General features: G+C 38.8%; 1 protein-coding gene across 20 annotated transcripts in view; it reads right to left on the minus strand.

The window, feature by feature from the left end:
* The window catches only part of CEP63 (centrosomal protein 63), a 102,947-nt gene that overhangs the window by 44,669 nt on the left and 39,319 nt on the right, over positions 1–18,959 (minus strand). For 19 of the 20 annotated variants that reach the window (XM_088840457.1, XM_088840463.1, XM_088840466.1 and 16 more), the window contains one exon: positions 18,267–18,380. The exons of the other annotated variant lie outside the window; for it this stretch is intronic. In XM_088840457.1, coding sequence (XP_088696583.1) covers positions 18,267–18,380 — 114 coding nt within the window. The remainder of the gene's footprint in view (positions 1–18,266; positions 18,381–18,959) is intronic. 20 annotated transcript variants of the gene reach the window in all.

Raw genomic sequence — 18,959 nt, forward strand, 5'->3', positions numbered from 1 at the left:
GCTGCAGTCCATGGGGTCGCAGAGATGGACACGACTGAGCGATTGAACGTAACTGATTCAGCAGTATACCTTTTCACTTTGTTAACAGTTCCTCTACAATCAGTTCCTGTGCAAGGCTTTTTAGTTTGATGTACTTCCACTTGTTTATTTTTGCTTTTGTTTTCCTTGCCTGAAGACACAGATGCAAATATATATATATATATATATATATATATATTGCTAAGAACAATGCCAAAGAACATATTGTCTATGTTTTCTTCTAGGAGTTTTATGCTTTCAGGTTTCACATTTACTGTCATCTATTTTATTTTTATATAAGGTATAAAAAGCTGTCCAGTTTCATTCTTTTATCCCAGCACCATTTTTTGAAGAGGCTGTCTTCTCCCCCGTTGTATATTCTTGGCTGCCTTGTCATAAAAGTTCAATTCAGTTCAGCCACTCAGTCATGTCCAACTCTTTGCAACCCCATGGACTGCAGCACACCAGGCTTCCCTGTCTATCACTAACTCTTGGAGCTTGCTCAAACTCATGCCCATCGAGTTAGCGATGCATCCAACCATTTTATCCTCTATCATCCCTCTCTCTTCCTGCCATCAATCTTTCCTAGCATCAGGGTCTTTTTAATGAGTCAGTTCTTTGCATCAGGTGGCCAAAGTATTGGAGCTTCAGCATCAGTCCTTCCAATGAATACACAGGACTGATTTCCTTTAGGATGGACTGGTTTGATCTCCTTACAGCTCAAGGGACTCTCAAAGAGTCTTCTCCAACACCACAGTTCAAAAGCATCAATTCTTCGGCACTCAGCTTTATGATCCAACTCTTACATCCAACATAACTACTGGAAAAACCATAGCTCTGACTAGACTGACCTTTGTCAGCAAAGTAATGTCTCTGCTTTTTAATATGCTTTCTAGGTTGGTCATAGCTTTTCTTCCAAGGAGCAAGCATCTTTTAATTTCATGGCTGCAGTCACCATCTGCAGTGATTTTGGAGCCCAAGAAAATTAAGTCTGTCACTGTTTCCATTGTTTCCCCATCTATTTGCCATGAAATGATGGGACCGGGTGCCATGATCTTAGTTTTCTGAATGTTGAGCTTCAAGCCAACTTTTTCACTCTACTCTTTCACTTTCATCAAGAGGCTCTTTAGTTCCTCTTCACTTTCTGCAATAAGGGTGGGGTCATCTGCATATCTGAGGTTATTAATATTTCTCCTGTCAATCTTGATTCCAGCTTGTGCTTCATCAAGCCCATCATTTCGCATGATGTACTTTGCATCTAAGTTAAATAAACAGGGTGACAATATACAGCCTTGACGTACTCCTTTCCCAATTTATATGGTCATAAGTTAATGACCATATAAATGTAAATTTATTTCTGGGCTCTCTCTTTGGCCCATTGATCTGTGTCTGTTTTTATGCCAGCACCTTATACTTTTGATTACTATAGATTTGTACAATAGTTTGAAATCAGGGAATATGATAATTACAACTTTCTTCTTCTTTCTTAAGATCGCTTAAGCTCTTTGGGGTTTGGTTTGTGTGTGATTCTACATAAACTTTAGATTTATCTGTTCCAGTTCTGTGCAAAATGTCACTGGAATTTTGATAGGGACTGCACTGAATGTGTAAACTGCTTTAAGTAGTACGGACATTTTAACAGTATTAATTCTTCTAATCCATGAGCATGGTGTATCTTTCAATTTATTTGTGTCATCTCCATCTGCAATTTCTCTCAACATCTTAGTTTTCAAAGTACAGGTGTTTCACATTTTTGATATTTTAAACTTTTAAACTTTTTGCTGCAGTTGTAAATGGGCCTGAAATATTAATTTCTCTGATAGTACATTATTAGTGTACAAAAAAAGCAACAAATTTCTGTGTATTGATTTTTGTAGACATCAACTTTACTGAATTCATTAGTTGTAGCCATTTTTGCTTTTATTATCATGGAGGCTTTAGGGTTTTCTGTATGTAGTAACATATCACCTGCAAACAGTTTTACTTCTTCCTTTCCAGTCTGGGTGCCTTTTATCTTTTTATCACCTGATTGCAATGGTTAGAGGATTCCTAATACTATGCTGAGTAAAACTGGTGAGGATGGGCATCCTTGTGTGTTTCTTAATCTCAAAAAAGCTTTCAGCCTTTCACAGCTGAATATTATTCTAGCTGTGGGTTTCTCGGACATCGTGGTTGTTCAGTCGCTAAGTCATGTCCAGCTCTTTGCGACCCCATGAACTGCAGCACACCATGTTTCTCTGTCCATCACTATATCCCTGAGTTTCTTCAAACTCATGTCCATTGAGTCAGTGATGCCATCCAACCATCTCATCCTCTGTCACCCGCTTCTCCTCTTGCCCTCAATTTCCCCCCAGCATCAGGTTCTTTTCCAATGAGTTAGCTCTTTGCATCAGGTGGCCAAAATATCGAACCTTTGTCAGCAAAATGATGTGTGTGCTTCTCAATACACTGTCTAGGTTTGTCATAGCTTTTCTTCCAAGGAGCGTCTTTTAATTTCATGGTTGCAGTCACCATCTGCAGTGATTTTGGGGCCCAAGAAAACAAAATGTCACTGCTTTCACTTTTTCCCCTTCTATTTGCCCTGAAGTGATGGGACTGGATGCCATGATCTTAATTTTTTGAATGTTGAGTTTTAAGTCAGATTTTTCACTCTCCTCTTCCACATTCATCATGAAGTTTTTTAGTTCCTCTTCACTTTCTGCCATTAAATGGTGTCATCTGCATATTTGAGGTTGCTTATGTTTCTCCTGGCAATCTTGATTCCAGTTTGTGACTCATCCAGCCTGGCATTTCACATGATGTACTCTGCATATAAGTTAAATAAGCAGGGTGACAATATACAGCCTTGATGTACTTTTCACCCCAATTTTGAACCAGTCCATTGTTTTGTGTCAGGTTCTGTTGCTTCTTGACCTGCATACAGGTTTCTCTGGAGGCAGGTAAGGTGGTCTGGTATGCTCATCTCTTTAAGAATCTTTCACAGTTTGTTGTTATCCATGCCATCAAAGGTTTCAGTGTAGTCAATGAAGCAAAAGTGGACGTTTTGGGAAATTCCCTTGCTTTCTCTACAATCCAAGGGATGTTGGCAACTGGAAATCTAGTTCCATTGCCTTTTCTAAACCCAGCTTGTACATCTGGAAGTTCTTGGTTCATGTACTATTGAAGCCTATCTTGAAGGATTTTGAGCATTATCTTGCTAACATGTGAAATGAGCACAAGTGTATGGTAGTCTGAACATTCTTTGGCCTTGTCCTTCTTTGGGATTGGAATGAAAACTGACTTTTTTCAGTCCTGTGGCCAATGCTGAGTTTTCCAAATTTGCTGGCATATTGAGTGCAGCACTTTAACAGCAACATCTTTAAGGACTGTGAAGAGCTGAGCTAGAAGAATTCTATCACCTCCACTAGTTTTGTTCATAGTGATGCTTCCTAAGGCCCACTTGACTTCACACTCCAGGATGTCTGGCTCTAGACAGTGACCATACCATCATAGTTATCCAGGTCATTAAGACCTTTTTGTACAGTTCTTGTGTGTATTCTTGCCACCTCTTCTTAATCTCTTCTGTTTCTGTTAGGTCCTTACCATTTCTGCCCTTTATTGTGTCCACCTTTGCAGGAAATGTTCCCTTGGTGTCTCTAAATTTCTTAAAGAGACCTCTAGTCTTTACCATTCTATTATTTTCCCCTATTTATTTGCATTGTTCACTTAAGAAGGCTTTCTTTTCTCTCCTTGTTATTCTTCAGAACTCTGCACTCAGTTGGGTTTACCTTTTCCTTTCTCCTTTGCCTTTTGTGTCTCTTTTCTCAGCTATCAGAATGGCCTCCTCAGAGAACCATTTTGCCTTACTGCATTTCTTTTTCTTTGGGATAGTTTTGGTCACTACCTCCTGTACAATGTTATGAACCTTCATCCATAGTTCTTCAGGCATTGTCTCTGACTCTTCGTCTTCTCAGGCACTCTGGTGTATACACATATATATTTGTGTATGTGTGTGTGTGTGTGTGCGCAGCACATCTTCTTTAATTTTTAAACTTATTTATATTTTTAACTGAAGGATAATTGCTTTACAGAATTTTGTTGGTTTCTGCCAAACAACAACAAGACTCAACCATAGATATACGTATGTCCCCTCCGTCTTTAACCTCCCTCCCTTCTCCCTCCCCATCCCAACCCTCTAGGTTGATACAGAGCCTCGGTATGAGTTCCCTGAGCCATACAGCAAATTCCCACTGGCTATCTCTTTTACATATGGTAATGTAAGTTTCCATGTTATTCTCTCCACACATCTCACCCTCTCCTCGCCCCCCTCTTCCCCTCTCCCCGTGTCCAAACTTCTGTTCTCTATGTCTGTTTCTCCGCTGTTACCCTGCAAATAAAATCTTTGCTACTACCTTTCTAGATTCCGTACGTATGCATTAGTGTAGGATATTTATCTTTCTCTTTCTGACTTATTTCACTCTGTATAAAGGCTCTAGGGTCATCCACCTCATTAGAAATGATTCAAATGTGTTCCTTTTATGGCTGAGTAATATTCCGTTGTATATATGTACCACAACTTTTATTCATTCATCTGTTGATGGACATCTAGTTTGCTTCCACGTTCTAGCTATTGTAAACAATGTTGCAATGAACATTGGGGTACACGTGTCTTTTTCAATTTTGGTTTCCTCAGGGTATATGCCTAGGAATGGGATTGCTGGGTCATACAGTGGTTTTATTCCTAGTTTTTTAAGGAATCTCCATACTGTCTTCCATAGTGGCTGTATCAATTTACATTCCCACTAACAGTGCAAGAGGGTTCCCTTTTCTCCACAACCTCTCCAGCATTTATTGTTTATAGACTTTTTGCTGATGGCCATTCTGACCAGTGTGAGGTGATATCTCATTGTAGTTTTGATTTGCATTTCTCTAACAATGAGCGATGTTGAGCATCTTTTTATGAGTTTGTTAGCTATCTGTATGTCTTATTTAGAGAAATGTCTGTTTAGGTCTTTTTCCCACTTTTGTTGTTTTTCTGTTATTGAGTTGTATAAACTGCTTGTCATGGCATCTGGTCCCATCACTTTATGGGAAATAGATGGGGAAACAGTGTCAGATTTTATTTCTTTGGGCTCCAAAATCACTGCAGATGCTGATCGCAGCCATGAAATTAAGACGCTTACTCCTTGGAAGGAAAGTTATGACCAATCTTGATAGTATATTAAAAAGCAGAGACATTACTTTGCCAACTAAGGTCCGTCTAGTCAAGGCTATGGTTTTTCCCGTGGTCATGTATGGATGTGAGAGTTGGACTATGAAGAAAGCTGATTGCCGAAGAATTGATGCTTTTGAACTGTGGAGTTGGAGAAGACTCTTGAGAGTCCCTTGGACTGCAAGGAGATCCAACCAGTCCATTCTAAAGGAGATCAATCCTGGGTGTTCACTGGAAGGACTGATGCTAAAGCTGAAACTCCAATACTTTGGCCACCTCATGCGACGAGTTGACTCACTGGAAAAGACTCTGATGCTGGGAAAGGTTGGGGGCGGGAGGAGAAGGGGACGACAGAGAATGGCTGGATGGTATCACCGACTCTGTGGACATGAGTCTGAGTGAACTCCGGGAGTTGGTGATGGACAGGGAGGCCTGGCGTGCTGTGATTCATGGGGTCGCGGAGAGTCGGACACGACTGAGCAACTGAACTGAACTGAACTGAACTGAAGCTGTTTGTATATTTTGGAAATTAATCCTTTGTCAGTTGTTTCATTTGCTATTATTTTCTCCCATTCTGAGGGTCGTCTTTTCACCTTGCTTATAGTTTCCTTTATATATATAGATATATGCCACATCTTCTTTACCCATTCATCTGCCAACAGACATTTACGTTGCTTCCCTGTCTTGGCTATTGTAATCATGCTGTTATGAACACTGCGGAGGGCGTGTATCTTTTAGAATTACAGCTCTCTGTTGATACATGCCCAGGAATAGGATAAAGCTGAGTCATCTGGTAACTCTCTTTTTAGTTTTTAAAGAAACCTCCATACTACTTTCCATAGCAGCTACACCAATTCACATTACCTGCCGACAGTGCAGGAAGGCCCCTATTTCTCCACATCCTCTCCAACATTTACTATTTGTAGATTTTTTAATGACGGCCATTCTGACTAGTGTGAGGTACAACCTTGTTTTGATTTGCATTTCTCTAATAATCAGTGGTGTTTAGCATCTTTTCAAGTGCTTATTGGCCATCTGTATGTCTTCTTTGGAAAAATGTCTAATTGTGCCCATTTTTTATTATATTGTCTTTTTGTTATTGAGCTCTATGTACTCTTTCTATATTTTAGAAATTAAGGCCTTGTCAATTACATTGTTTGCTAATATTTTCTCCGTTTGTAGTTGTGTTTTCATTTTGTTTATGGTTTCCTTAAAACCATCTAAGTTTGATTAGGTCCCATTTGATTTTTTAAAAATTTGATTACTTTGGAGGCTAACCTAAGAAAACATTGCTACAATTTATGTCACACCATGTTTTGCCTATGTTCTCCTCTAGGGAGTTTTATGCTGTTTAGTATTTTTATTACCTCCTTTCTGAACTCAGGATGTGGTAGACTGGAGAGATCTGTTTCATTGTTTTTTCTTTCAGGAGACTTCTCTTGTTCTTTTAATTAGGAGTGGTTCCTCTGCTTCTTTATACTTATATTTCTAACTCTACAAATTTAGGAGAAACAGTTACCTACTTGTGGCTGTTTTTGTGTAGGAGCATCTATGTGTGGCCTGCATGTGTCTAATATTTTTGGTGCAAGGGCTTTTAGTACAGAAGCCTCCCACGTCTTTCCTCAGAGTTTGCCGGCTGTTATCCCCTTGATACAGGGTGTGAATGGTGGTGTAACCAGAGCCTGCACTGCATGTTGAGCAGGGCCTCCTCTTTGCTCTGTGGCTGTCAAAGCCCTGTCAGGAGCAGGATCTGCTCCCCAGTTGTTGGAGCAGATGCCCCTAGATTTGTTTATGAGCTACAGTGTGGGGTAGGTGTAACTGGTGCACTTCCACTGGGAGAGGAGTCACTGATTATTCCTCTGCAGGAGCTATCCACCAGAAAGTACACTCGTCGGTGTCAGTTTTTACCTAATGTGCGTGCTCCCAAAGTACACTGCTATTACACTGCTGCTGGCACTGCTTTCAGCTGTGAAAATGTAGGAACTGGATGTCCCCCAGGTGCTGTGCTCACAAAGTCATCAGCAGAGATCTACTGGCAGAGATCTACTTATAGTCATGAGTAGCTGCACACCTGGACCCACTATGGGAGATACAGTATCATCCTGCCCACAATGCCCCCAGCTACAACCTCCAGACCCACCTCAACCACAGGAGTACCAGTAATCTGCTCAGATGTCCCATCACCACTGAGCTTACAAAGGCACTCCAGGTGTAAATCTGCTGAAGTTACAAAGCCACCAGATAAAGTGAAGATTTCAGCCCTGCTTCCAAAGTCATGTGGCCCGTGGGGATCTGCTCTGACTTCAGCCCTGCTTCTGTGTTGGACAACCCTGCTGTGTCTGCATGCTCCCAAAGCTCATGCAGGCAGAGCCATACCCATGGCAAGCATGCCAAAAATGAGGCTCCTATAGTGAGGCCCCACCTCCTCCTCTGCATGCTTGTTAACCATGCGGCTTCTATGTGGACCTCAGCTCTGTCCTGCATACACTGCCAGTTCTGGCCCACACTCCCAACTCCTTCAGGGTGTCTCCATGCAGCCAACTCCAGTCCTATGGTGTGACCTCTGAAGCCTGAGTTTTAGCACCCAGCCCCTGCACACACCATCAGATATGTATCACAGGCTGGGGAGTGCAGTGAGGTGGCCCAGGTCATCTGTGTTTTTGGTCTCTGTTCTGCCTGCTGCAAGGTATCTTCTCCACTCTCCTCTGAGCCTTTGAAGCTCCCTTTCTGTCCTGCCTGATCTCCTAGCTGATGAATGGGAGTTCCCAGGATGAGGGAATCTTTCCCCTTTCACAGCTCCCTCCCAGGGGCACTTCAGATACTTCCCCCTCGCTTTTTCCATCCTACTCAAGTACACGGTGATCATTCTTGCAACTGTGGTTGCATGAGATCCTGTCACCATTCAGGAGGTATTCTATGAGAACTGCTTAACACATAAATGTATTTGTGATATATTTATGGAAGTACGTGAGCTCCTTATCCTTCTATTTCTGCCACCTTGATCTCTCCATCTTAATTATTTTAGATATAATTTTACTACTTTTATTTTTTAACCTTTATACTAGTTTTATAGGTGGATGCTCTACTACCTTTACTGTATGTTTGCCTTTACCAGTAATTTTTTAAATAATTTTCTTGTTTCTAGAAATTGGCTTTTCTTTTCCATTTACAGGAGTTCCTTTAACTTTCTTTCAAGGCTACTTTAAGGGTGGTGAACTTTAGCTTTTGCGCGCTAGAAAATTCTCTTTCGCTCCTTCAATTCTAAATGATAACATTGCCAGTTAGACTACTCTTGGTTTTAGGAATTTTTTTTTTCTTTTAGCACTTTGAATATATCATGCCATTGACCTGTAGTTTCTGCTGATAAATCTGCAGAGAGATTTATGGGAATTCCTTTTTACGCAACTAGTTTCTGTGTGTGTGTGCATGCATTTGTGCATGTGTATTTTTAAGATTCTCTTTAACTTTTAACATTTAATTATATTGTGTCTTTATGGGTTCATATATGTGTGTCTCTTTGGGTTCATCTTGTTTGGAACTCTTTCTGTGCTTCCTGGACTTGCAAGCCTATTTCCTTTGCCAGATTACAGAAGTTTTCAGCCATAATTTCTTCAAATAGGTTTTCTGTCCCTTCCTCTTTCTCCTTCTTCCAGGAAACCTATAATGCCAATGATAGCATGCTTGATGTTACCTTACGCATGCCTGCCCAGTCGCTCAGTTGTGTCCAACTCTTTGCAACCCAATGGACTGTAGTATGCCAGACTTCTCTGGCCATGGGATTGGCCTGGCAAGAATACCAGAGTGGGTTGCCATTTCCTACTCAAGGGGCTCTCCCTGACCCATGGATTAAACCTGCATCTCCTGCATTGGCAGGTGGATTATTTACCTGGGAAGCCCCCACTCAGGAATCCCTTAAACTATCCTCACTTTTTAAAATTCTTTTTCTTTTTGCTGTTTTGCTGGGGCGATTTCTACTACCCTGTCTTCCAGATTGCTGATCGATTCTTTTACATCATTTAATCTGCTGTTGATTCCCTCTAACGGATTTTCATTTCAGTTATTGTACAAATATATACATATATATTTATCACTTTGAGTTCTGAGTTCATCCATTCTTATGCCAAGTTTGGAGAATCTCTATGACTATTACTTTGAATTCTTTATCTGGCAAATTGCAGTATCTCTGCTTTATATACACATTTTTTTTCTTTTTCCTGAGGTTTGGTCTTAGCTTTCATTCGGAAGCTATCTCTTTGTCTCATTTTGCTTAACTCTCATTGTTTGTTTCTATGTATGAAGGATATTAGCTACATCTCCAGCCAAGTGCTCCAGGGGTATCCCCCATGTGGCTATGTGTGCTCTCCTGTTTCTATTCAGCCATGATTACTGCAGGCACACTGGCAGGTGGGACTGGTCCTCAAGCCAGCGGGCTGTAAAGCTTGGCTGTGACTGCTGCAGGCAGGCATAGCCTAACTTTAATTGATTCAGTATTTCCATCACATACAAATACAGTTTTTAAGCAAAGTGAAAATTACATAGTCACTGCAAGAACATATTCTAAATTTTCATTAACCAGAATTAATTAGTCTTAGTGAAAGTCATTCCGTCGTGGCCAACTCTTTGTGACCCCATGGACTATGTATATGTAGTCCATGGAATTTTCCAGGCCAGAATACTGAAGTGGGTAGCTATTCCTTTCTCCAGGGGATCTTCCTAACCTAGGAATTGAACCCAGGTCTCCTACATTGGTAGCAGATTTGTTACCAGCTGAGCCATCAGGGAAGCCTGAACCAGAATAAATAAACTAGACCAATACAGCAGTCACAGTCACGTGGGGCCACTGAGCACCTGAATTATGGCTAGTCCAAATTGAGATGTACTCAAAGCATAATACACACACTGGATCAAAGATTCAATCTTTTTAAAAATGTGAATGTTATAACAATATTTTCATAAAGTGAGATAATGCACTCAAGACGGCATAGTAGAAGGATGTGTGCTCATCTTCTCCTGCAAGAACACCAAAACTGCAACTAGCTACTGAACAACCACTGACAGGACAATGTTGTATTCCACCAAAAAAGGCCATTCAGGTATGACCTAAATCAAACCCCTTATGGTTAAACAGTGGAAATGACAAATAGATTCAAGGGATTAGATCTGATAGACAGTGCCTGAAGAACTAAGAATGGAGGTTTGTAACACTGGACAGGTGAACATTGAGGCAGTGATCAAAACCACCCCCAAGAAAAAGAAATGCAAAAAGGTAAAATGGTTGTCTGAGGAGGCCTTACAAATAGCTGAGAAAAGAAGAGAAGCTAAAGGCAAAGGAGAAAAGGAAAAATATACCCATCATACCAACTGCTGAGTTCCAAAGAATAGCAAGAAGAGATAAGAAGGGCTTTCTAAGTAAACAGTGAAAAGAAATAGAGGAAAACAATAGAATGGGAAAGACTAGAGATCTCTTCAAGAAAATCAGAGATACCAAGGGAACATTTCATGCAAAGATGGGCACAATAAACAGAAACAGTATGGACCTAACAGAAGCAGAAGATATTAACAAGATGAGGCAAGAATATACAGAACTATACAAAAAAGATCTTCATGACTCAGATAACCACAATGGTGTGATCACTCACCTAGAGCCAGACATCTTGGAGTGCGAAGTCAAGTGGGTCTTTAGGAAGCATCACTATGAACAAAGCTAGTAGAGGTGATGGACATCCAGGTGAGCTATTTCAAATGCTAAAAGATGATGCTATTAAAGTGCTGCACTCAATAAGCAAATTTGGAAAACAGCAGTGGGCACAGGACTTTCATTCCACTCCCAAAGAAGGGCAATCAATGCCAAAGAATGTTCAAACTACCACACACATGCACTCATTTCACATGCTGGCAAAGTAATGCTCAAAATTCTCCAAGCTAGACTTCAACAGTACCTGAACTGTGAACTTCCAGATGTTCAAGCTGGATTTTAAAAAGTCAAAGGAATTGGAGATCAAATTGCCAACATCCGCTGGATCACAGAAAAATCAAAAGAATTCCAGAAAAACATCTACTTCTGCTTCATTGACTATACTGTGTGGATCACAACAAACTGTGGAAAATTCTTGAAGAGATGGGAATACCAGACCACCTATCTGCCTCCTGTGAAACCCGTATGCAGGTCAAGAAGCAACAGTTAGAACCGGACATGGAAAAATGGACTGGTTCAGAATTGAAAAGGAGTACATCATGGCTGTATATTGTCACCCTGCTTATTTAACTGATATGTAGAGTGCATCAAGTGAAATCCTGGGCTGGATGAAGCACAGGCTGGAATGAAGATTACCAGGAAAAGTATCAATAACCTCAGATATGCAGATGACACCACCCTTATGGCAGAAAGCAAAGAATAACCAAAGAGCCTCTTGATAAAAGCCAAAGAGGAGAGTTAAAAAGCTGGCTTAAAACTCAACATTCAAAAAACCAAGATCATGGTATCCAGTCCAATAACTTCAGCAGATGGGGAAACAATGGAAACAGTGATTTTCTTGCCCTCCAAAGTCACTGCAGACGGTAAATGCATTCACAAAATTAAAAGATGCTTGCTCCTTGGAAGAAAAGCTATGACCAACCTAGACAGCATATTAAAGAGCAGAAACATCAGTTTGCTGACAAAGATCCATACAGTCAAAGCTATGGTTTTTCCAGTAGTTATGTATGATGGATGTGAGAGTTGGACCATAAAGAAGGCTGAGTGATGAAGAATTGATGGTTTTGAACTGTAGTGTTGGAGAAGACTGTTGAGAATTCCTTGGGCTGCAAGGAAATCAAACCAGTCAATCCTAAAGGAAATCAATCCTAAATATTCACTGGACGGACTGATGCTGAAGCTGAAACTCCAATCCTTTGGCCACCTGATGCAAAGATCCGACTCTTCAGAAAAGACCCTGATGTCGGGAAAGATTGAAGGCAGAAGGAGAAGGGTAAGAGAGAGGATGAGATGGTTGGATGGCATCATCGACTCGATGGACATGAGTTTGAACAAGTTATGGGAGATAGTGGGAAGTTGTAGGAGGACAGGGAAGCCTGGTGTGCTGCAGTCCATGGGGCTTCAAAGAGTCGGGCACGACTGAGCAAATGAACAACAAAAAAGCAATAAATAGAATTTATTAATTTTATATGTTTCTTTTTACTTTATTAATGTGACTTCCAGAAAATTTTATACATAGGTGGTTCATATTATATTTCTATTGGACAGATCTACACTAGAATATTTCAAGACTACCTCTTCCAATATGAAAAGTCAGAAAGAAAAATATAAACTGTTTATAAAATGATTACTTCTCTTAATTATCTAGTGTTATAGGTATCTTAAAACCAATATATTTTTAAGCCTTTTTTTTCCCCATTAGCCACTGCCACTAATTTCTTTGAACTAGAAAGCAGAGCTTTCTCTTATTAATATAATACACAGCATTAATATAATATATAGCATTTCTCTTATTAATATATAGCATTTTAACTATTCTAGTGGAGCGTGTGTGTGCATTATTTGCTCAGTCATGTCTGACTCTTTGCAACCCCATGGACTGTAGCCCACCGGGCACTTCTATTCATGGAATTCTCCAGGCAAGAACACTGGAATGGGTAGCCATTCCCTTCTCCAGGGGAATCTTCTCGACCCAGAGATCAAATATGGGTCTCCTGCATTGTAGGCAGATTCTTTACCATTCTAGTAGAGTGGGTAGAATTATTTCAACAATACATATCACAAAAGAGGTGGTTAAAAGTAAAAAAATAATTAAGAAAGTAATTTATGTCATGGAGATAAAAATAAAAGTCAAGGGTGGGCAGCTAATGTGTGAGAATAGGGAAAAGACTGGGGGTTGGGGACTGAACTCAAATCCTCCTTTGGCTTTGTGGTATATAATCCTTGGGCTTCAAAAAAATAACTTTTCCATATAGTCTGAGATGAATACGATAAAAAGTAACAGTGTTCTTTTTTTAATTTTCCAAAGAACACCAAAATGAAATTATGCCACTGTAGGCATCAATTGTCACCACACTCTCCGTTAGAGTGAACTCCAAACATGTCAGTGCAAACAACAGCTCTGCAGCATTTACACTAAAGAAACATCTTCAAAGACAGCCCAACAGCGGTATAGCTCCCAGTAAGACCTTATCACTACTGTGTCTCTGTCATCATAAACTTTTAAACAGTAAATCTGAGCCAATTCAATTAAGTATATGATAATTCTACCAAGACAGTAGATTAACATTTGTGTTAGAATCATCTTTTTTTCATAAGGAAAATGGTACCTTTAAGAATATAATATATATTCAAATCTGAAAAATATCATATAGCCCATCTAAATATTTCAAAAGGAAAACATATACAATGCAGGCTTTACTTTTCTCACATACCATGTATAAACTATTTTACATTCTGAGCTGGCTTAAAATTTTAATTTTTTTCAAATGTTCTTAATGTTCTCTAAGACTTCCCTGAATGTTTCCTTTTCACTCACTGTATTATCTGGACAGGAGGGAAAGTAGCAAGTGATTATTTGCCCTCTAAACAGAAATGACCGTTATGTTTTAGTGACTATTCTGATGTTTTCCTGTGCTTATACAACCATCACTCTGTCTTTGCATCTAATAAAGTACTTACAATTGTTTAATAACTGTACTTTTAAATTTAATATATTTTAATATTTGATAGAACAAACATCACCCTTATAAAAAATGTTGCCTGGTACCATTCATTGATCCTTCCACATGAATTTTAGAATCATTCTGCAAAGTTTTCAAAATATAACAGACAACAAATTATGTGGAAAACCATTTGGAAAAATATATAGATCTCTATCAAATTCCTTCTACCAAAAGAATTTTCAGATCAAGTAAATTAACAAGAATTTATAAAGCATTAGATGAAATCTTGGTTTATGTAAGTCTTTATGGTATGACAGCAAAGACAAAAACCTTAAAGAAAAATTAATAGACTTAAGTCACTAAAAACTGTCTGTAAAACAACTGTATTTCCATAAAAATTACTAGGCAAAATTAAGGTAAACTGGGAAAACACACACAATTGCAACAAAACAGCAAAAAGTTAATATATTCAATGTATATATTTAGAGCTCTTTCATAGTATAATATAAATGTTCTTTAAAAATAAGTAAGGGACAGAAATAATTTACAAGAGAATGGAAAGTCAGAGGTAGAATAAAAAATACTCAGTCTCATTCATAATTAAAGATGCAAATTAAAACAAATAATCAGATACCATTTTTTTCCACCTATCAGATTGGCAAAGACAAGCCTTAAAAGTAGGGGAAATTAAAAGAAATATTTAAATAAATAATAGCGCTCAATAGTGAGAAAGTGTGAGGGAACACACATTCTCAAACACCACTGGTAAAAGTGTGCATCAGTACAACTTTGAAGAGTACTTTGACAATATGCATTAGAATCTTTAAGAATGTATAACTACTTTGATGTAGTAATCTTATTTCTAGGGCCATTTCCTAAGAAAATAAATGGACATAAACGCCTAAATATTTAAATAAGGATGTTTACCCAAGCTCTACTTGCTGCTGCTGCTGCTGCTAAGTAGTGAAAAAAATAGAAACCTAAAAATTCTACAACAAAATATTGGTTATATGAATTAAGGCATTTAATGGTAGACTAAACTACTATACAATCATTATGACTCATATTTGCTGACATGTTTTATTTAAAAAGGAAAATTTTTAACTGGTGAAAATCAAAGAAAATATATTGTAAAATGCTTAGCATACTGCCTGTCACATTGTAAGCAAATAATTTACATTTTTACACTATGTTTCATGGAAAATTTCAAATGAATATAAATACGGAAAAAATAAGATGATGAACCCTTAAACATTCATCACCTAGCTTCAACAATTATCAACTTTTTGCTATTTTTAGTAATTTAAGTTTGCAACTATTCCTCCATTCCCATACACACGTATATAGCGTTTTTCCTACCAAATGCACATGAATGCAATATACATTGCATACAAGCACAGAAAAAGTCAAAAAATTTACACGCAAATGCTAATCATGGTAAATTTCTAAAGGATGGAATTATGAGTGATTTTATTTAATTCTCATTTTCTCAGTTTTCTAAAATGAACATGTTTTATGTCATTTTAATAGCTGACCAAAAGAAAAAAACTCAAGCAAATATACGACTCAAAGAGTGAAAAGTTATTAGGAACTCCACTTTTCTTTTTTTCCACCATGCAGCTTGTGGGATCTTAGTTATCGAGCCAGGGTTGAACCCAGGCCCACAGCAGTGAAAACACTGAGTACTAACCATTGGACTGCCAGGGAATTCCCTGAACTCCACTTTTAGATGGTAAAAATATAAAAGAAAACAATTTTTATCAATTTTTTTTTTTTTAATTTGGGGGTAAGTGTGTGGCTGTTGAGCGGAGAAGGCAATGGCAAGCCACTCCAGTACTCTTGCCTAGAAAATCCCATGGATGGAGGAGCCTGGTAGGTTGCAGTCCGTGGGGTCGCTGGGGGTCGGACACGACTGAGCGACTTCACTTTCACTTTTACACATTGGAGAAGGAAATGGCAACCCACTCCAGTGTTCTTGCCTGGAGAATCCCAGGGATGGGGGAGCCTGGTGGGCTTCCGTCTATGGAGTCACACAGAGTCGGACACGACTGAAGTGACTTAGCAGCAGCAGCAGTGGCTGTTGAGGGCTTCCCAGGTGGCGCTAGTGGTAAAGAAGCTGCCTGCGAACACAGGAGACATTAGAAACACAGGTTCAATCCCTAGGTCAGGAAGATCCCCTGGAGAAGGACACGGCAATCCACTCCAGTATTCTTGCCTGGAGAATCCCATGGGCAGAGCAGCCCGGTGGGCTACAGTCTATAGGGTTGCAATGAGTTAGACACGACTAAAGCCACTTAGCATGCATTTGGCTATTGATATCCATTTATCCAATCTACAAAACTTTCTACTCTTATTGTTCAATGATGATTCACTTATCAACAAAATACAATGTTTCAACCTTAAGTGGAGTTCAAAACATTATTTCACATAACTTTGGAAATTTGAAAAGATTAGATACTAAATTATTTAAGAAGCTTTTTAGTCTGTTAACATGACAGTGGTATGTTTAATTTTTTTGAGTCCTAACCTGCTGGGAAATAAGATAATATCTATAATTTGCTTTGCAATATTTCAACCAAAAACAAGTAGAGAAGAATGAAATAAAATTGGCAAAATGAGTTGCTGTTCAATGAATATAGAGTCTTACTCTTGTAAGTTGAAAAAGTTTTAGAGATTTGTTACACAAAAATGGACATATAGTTAATACTGTAAAACTGTATGTTTTAATATTTTTTACCACCTATTTTTAAGATTGGCAAAATTATAACTATTAATGCTGGGTAATGGGCTGCCGTCTATGGGGTCGCATAGAGTTGGACACGACTGAAGCGACTTAGCAGTAGCAGCAGCAGCAGCAATGAAATGGGTATATAGAAATTTCTTTTAAGAACTTTTTTTTTTTAAATGAGGACCAGCGATTACTGCTAAGTGAGAAAGACATGGAAGTAACAGTTTTTCCTTAATCAGAGCAGTTTTAGTTTAAACAAAACTACCAGAAGAGTTCAAATACGGAAAACAAATGTTGGCTTTTTAAAAGCTTCTTATTCTAGCTCTAGCTGAATTATGGTAAATAAAAATCTCATTTTTTCTAACAATGAAGCTTTAATTATGTTGAGTAATCACAATAGCAAATTAAAAAAAGGATCTACGCTCAACAATAAGCATACTACATAGAAGAATCATTGAGAACTTAAAAACTAGGACTCAGTTTTCTTTTTTGCCAATCTGAAGCCTATATATATCTTATAGCTATTTATGTTTGTACAGTGCTTTAGCATTCAGGTAAAAATAAAAAAAACTCTGGTCTACACTTTCAGGATTTTATTGGCCCACTCTGGCTGCATAGCTTGCTGCAGCCTAGTAAATAATTTTGATCCTTTAGATTGCTGTGGGCCCCTTGTGCCATTCTGAGTGGAGTCACTAACAGCAGAGCCATTCATGGTAGTTTATTATCCCACTGATATTTCAGGGCAGATGATTAAAAGCCAATATATTACTAAGATTTGGAGCAGCAAATAATGCAGATTGTTTTTTACCTTTTTTAATTCGTCCCTCTAGCTCTTCTTAATTTCTCTGGTAATTCTCTCTTCTATAAAACTGAGATTTCTACCAACCTTGACCAATTATCATGACATTAAGCAGACAACATATAATTACATATTCTAGATAACTGCATTTAGAAGAAGCACTGAGACAGTGTCTAGCACATTGCTGCTGTTGTTGTTCAGTCACTAAGTCATATCTGACTCTCTGGAACCCCATGGTCATAAATATTCATTACCGTCTATGTTCACTTCCCTTCTGTTCTTGGTTTTTAATTGAAAAAGCAAACAAACTGAATATGTTCCAAGAAGAAAATTCCTAAATTAGGTAACTAATTTTCTGTTTTGCTTAAGCCATCAGTTCTTCATTAAAAAAGTTTCTAGTAATGTTGTAAAAAGTGTTTCTGTTCCCACAAAGAGTGTGAATCTTTCAGCATTTGTGTTCAAACAGGCTGACTGGCCGAAGCTCCCTGGCTGAGGACCTCAGCTAAGGCACCCCAACTATTAGAGATGGAACAAGACACAGACAGAAGTGGGGCCAAGGCAAGAGCCAGAAACAGCCAGAATAAGTAAGTCAGAGCCAGAAAGAAATGGAAAAGAAGACAGAGAGCCTAGGTAGACAGAGAAAGGAAGGGAGAGTAAAATCAAAGTGTGGGGTGAGCAGGAGGATGCAAGAGTGACAGACTGAGAGAACAAGAGCGAGCCCGAGGGAGGGAGGGAGGGAGGAACCAGTGAAGGAAAGCCGCAAGCAAAGGAGCAGCGGGCGTGAGGACGGGGTGAGCACGGGGAGCACACGGCACCGCCTTTTTTAAGCCGGTTCAAATTTAATCGAAATCTCTCTGCCTCTCATTATGCCAAAAATGTCTTAAACTTACCTGAATTATCTCTGATTGTTCAGCTAGAGCCTTTCTTTGTGCCTCCAGAGAAGACACCTGTTGCTGATAAATCAAGCGCTGCTTCTCCCAGTCCAGTGATTTCTGACGAAATTCCTAAAGAGGCAATTAAGGTACTTAACTTCTAAGTGTTTCCCATTGCTGCCACCACCTTCCAGATTCACTTTTACTTTAATTTTTCCCCAGGTCCCTGGGTACACATGCACCTTTCACCACAGCAGGAGCCCCATTACTCACTTAACTGATAGAACTGTAGAGTAATACTAAATTCCTTACATACTGTGCCTCTGGATATCTGTCTTTCTAAATTTAACACACTAATGGTGAAGAGTACGAAACACAGATACTGGATTCAAGATGATTTTCAAAGATCTGCTGCCACCTAAGGGTTGTTATAATTTTTTAGTGATTTTTCAGAAAACTGATGTTAAGATAATGAAAATTTCAAAATATGATTATACTTATCACTCACTACCCAAATTCTTGATATCCAAACCCAGGAACTGAACAGATTCAAACAAATGTTCAGATAAATCCCTGGCGAGCCCAATTCCCATCAGAGTCTAAAACTCAGGAACCAGACAGATTCAGTTAATACAGTATCCTTTGATATCCAAATTTTTATTATCTCAACAGAACTATAAAGATATGAATAACAAAAAATATCTGTATTAA

Source organism: Moschus berezovskii, chromosome 1 (assembly GCF_049115385.1).
Source record: "Moschus berezovskii isolate FMDL1 chromosome 1, NW_MosBer_1.0, whole genome shotgun sequence".
NCBI lineage: Eukaryota > Metazoa > Chordata > Mammalia > Artiodactyla > Moschidae > Moschus > Moschus berezovskii.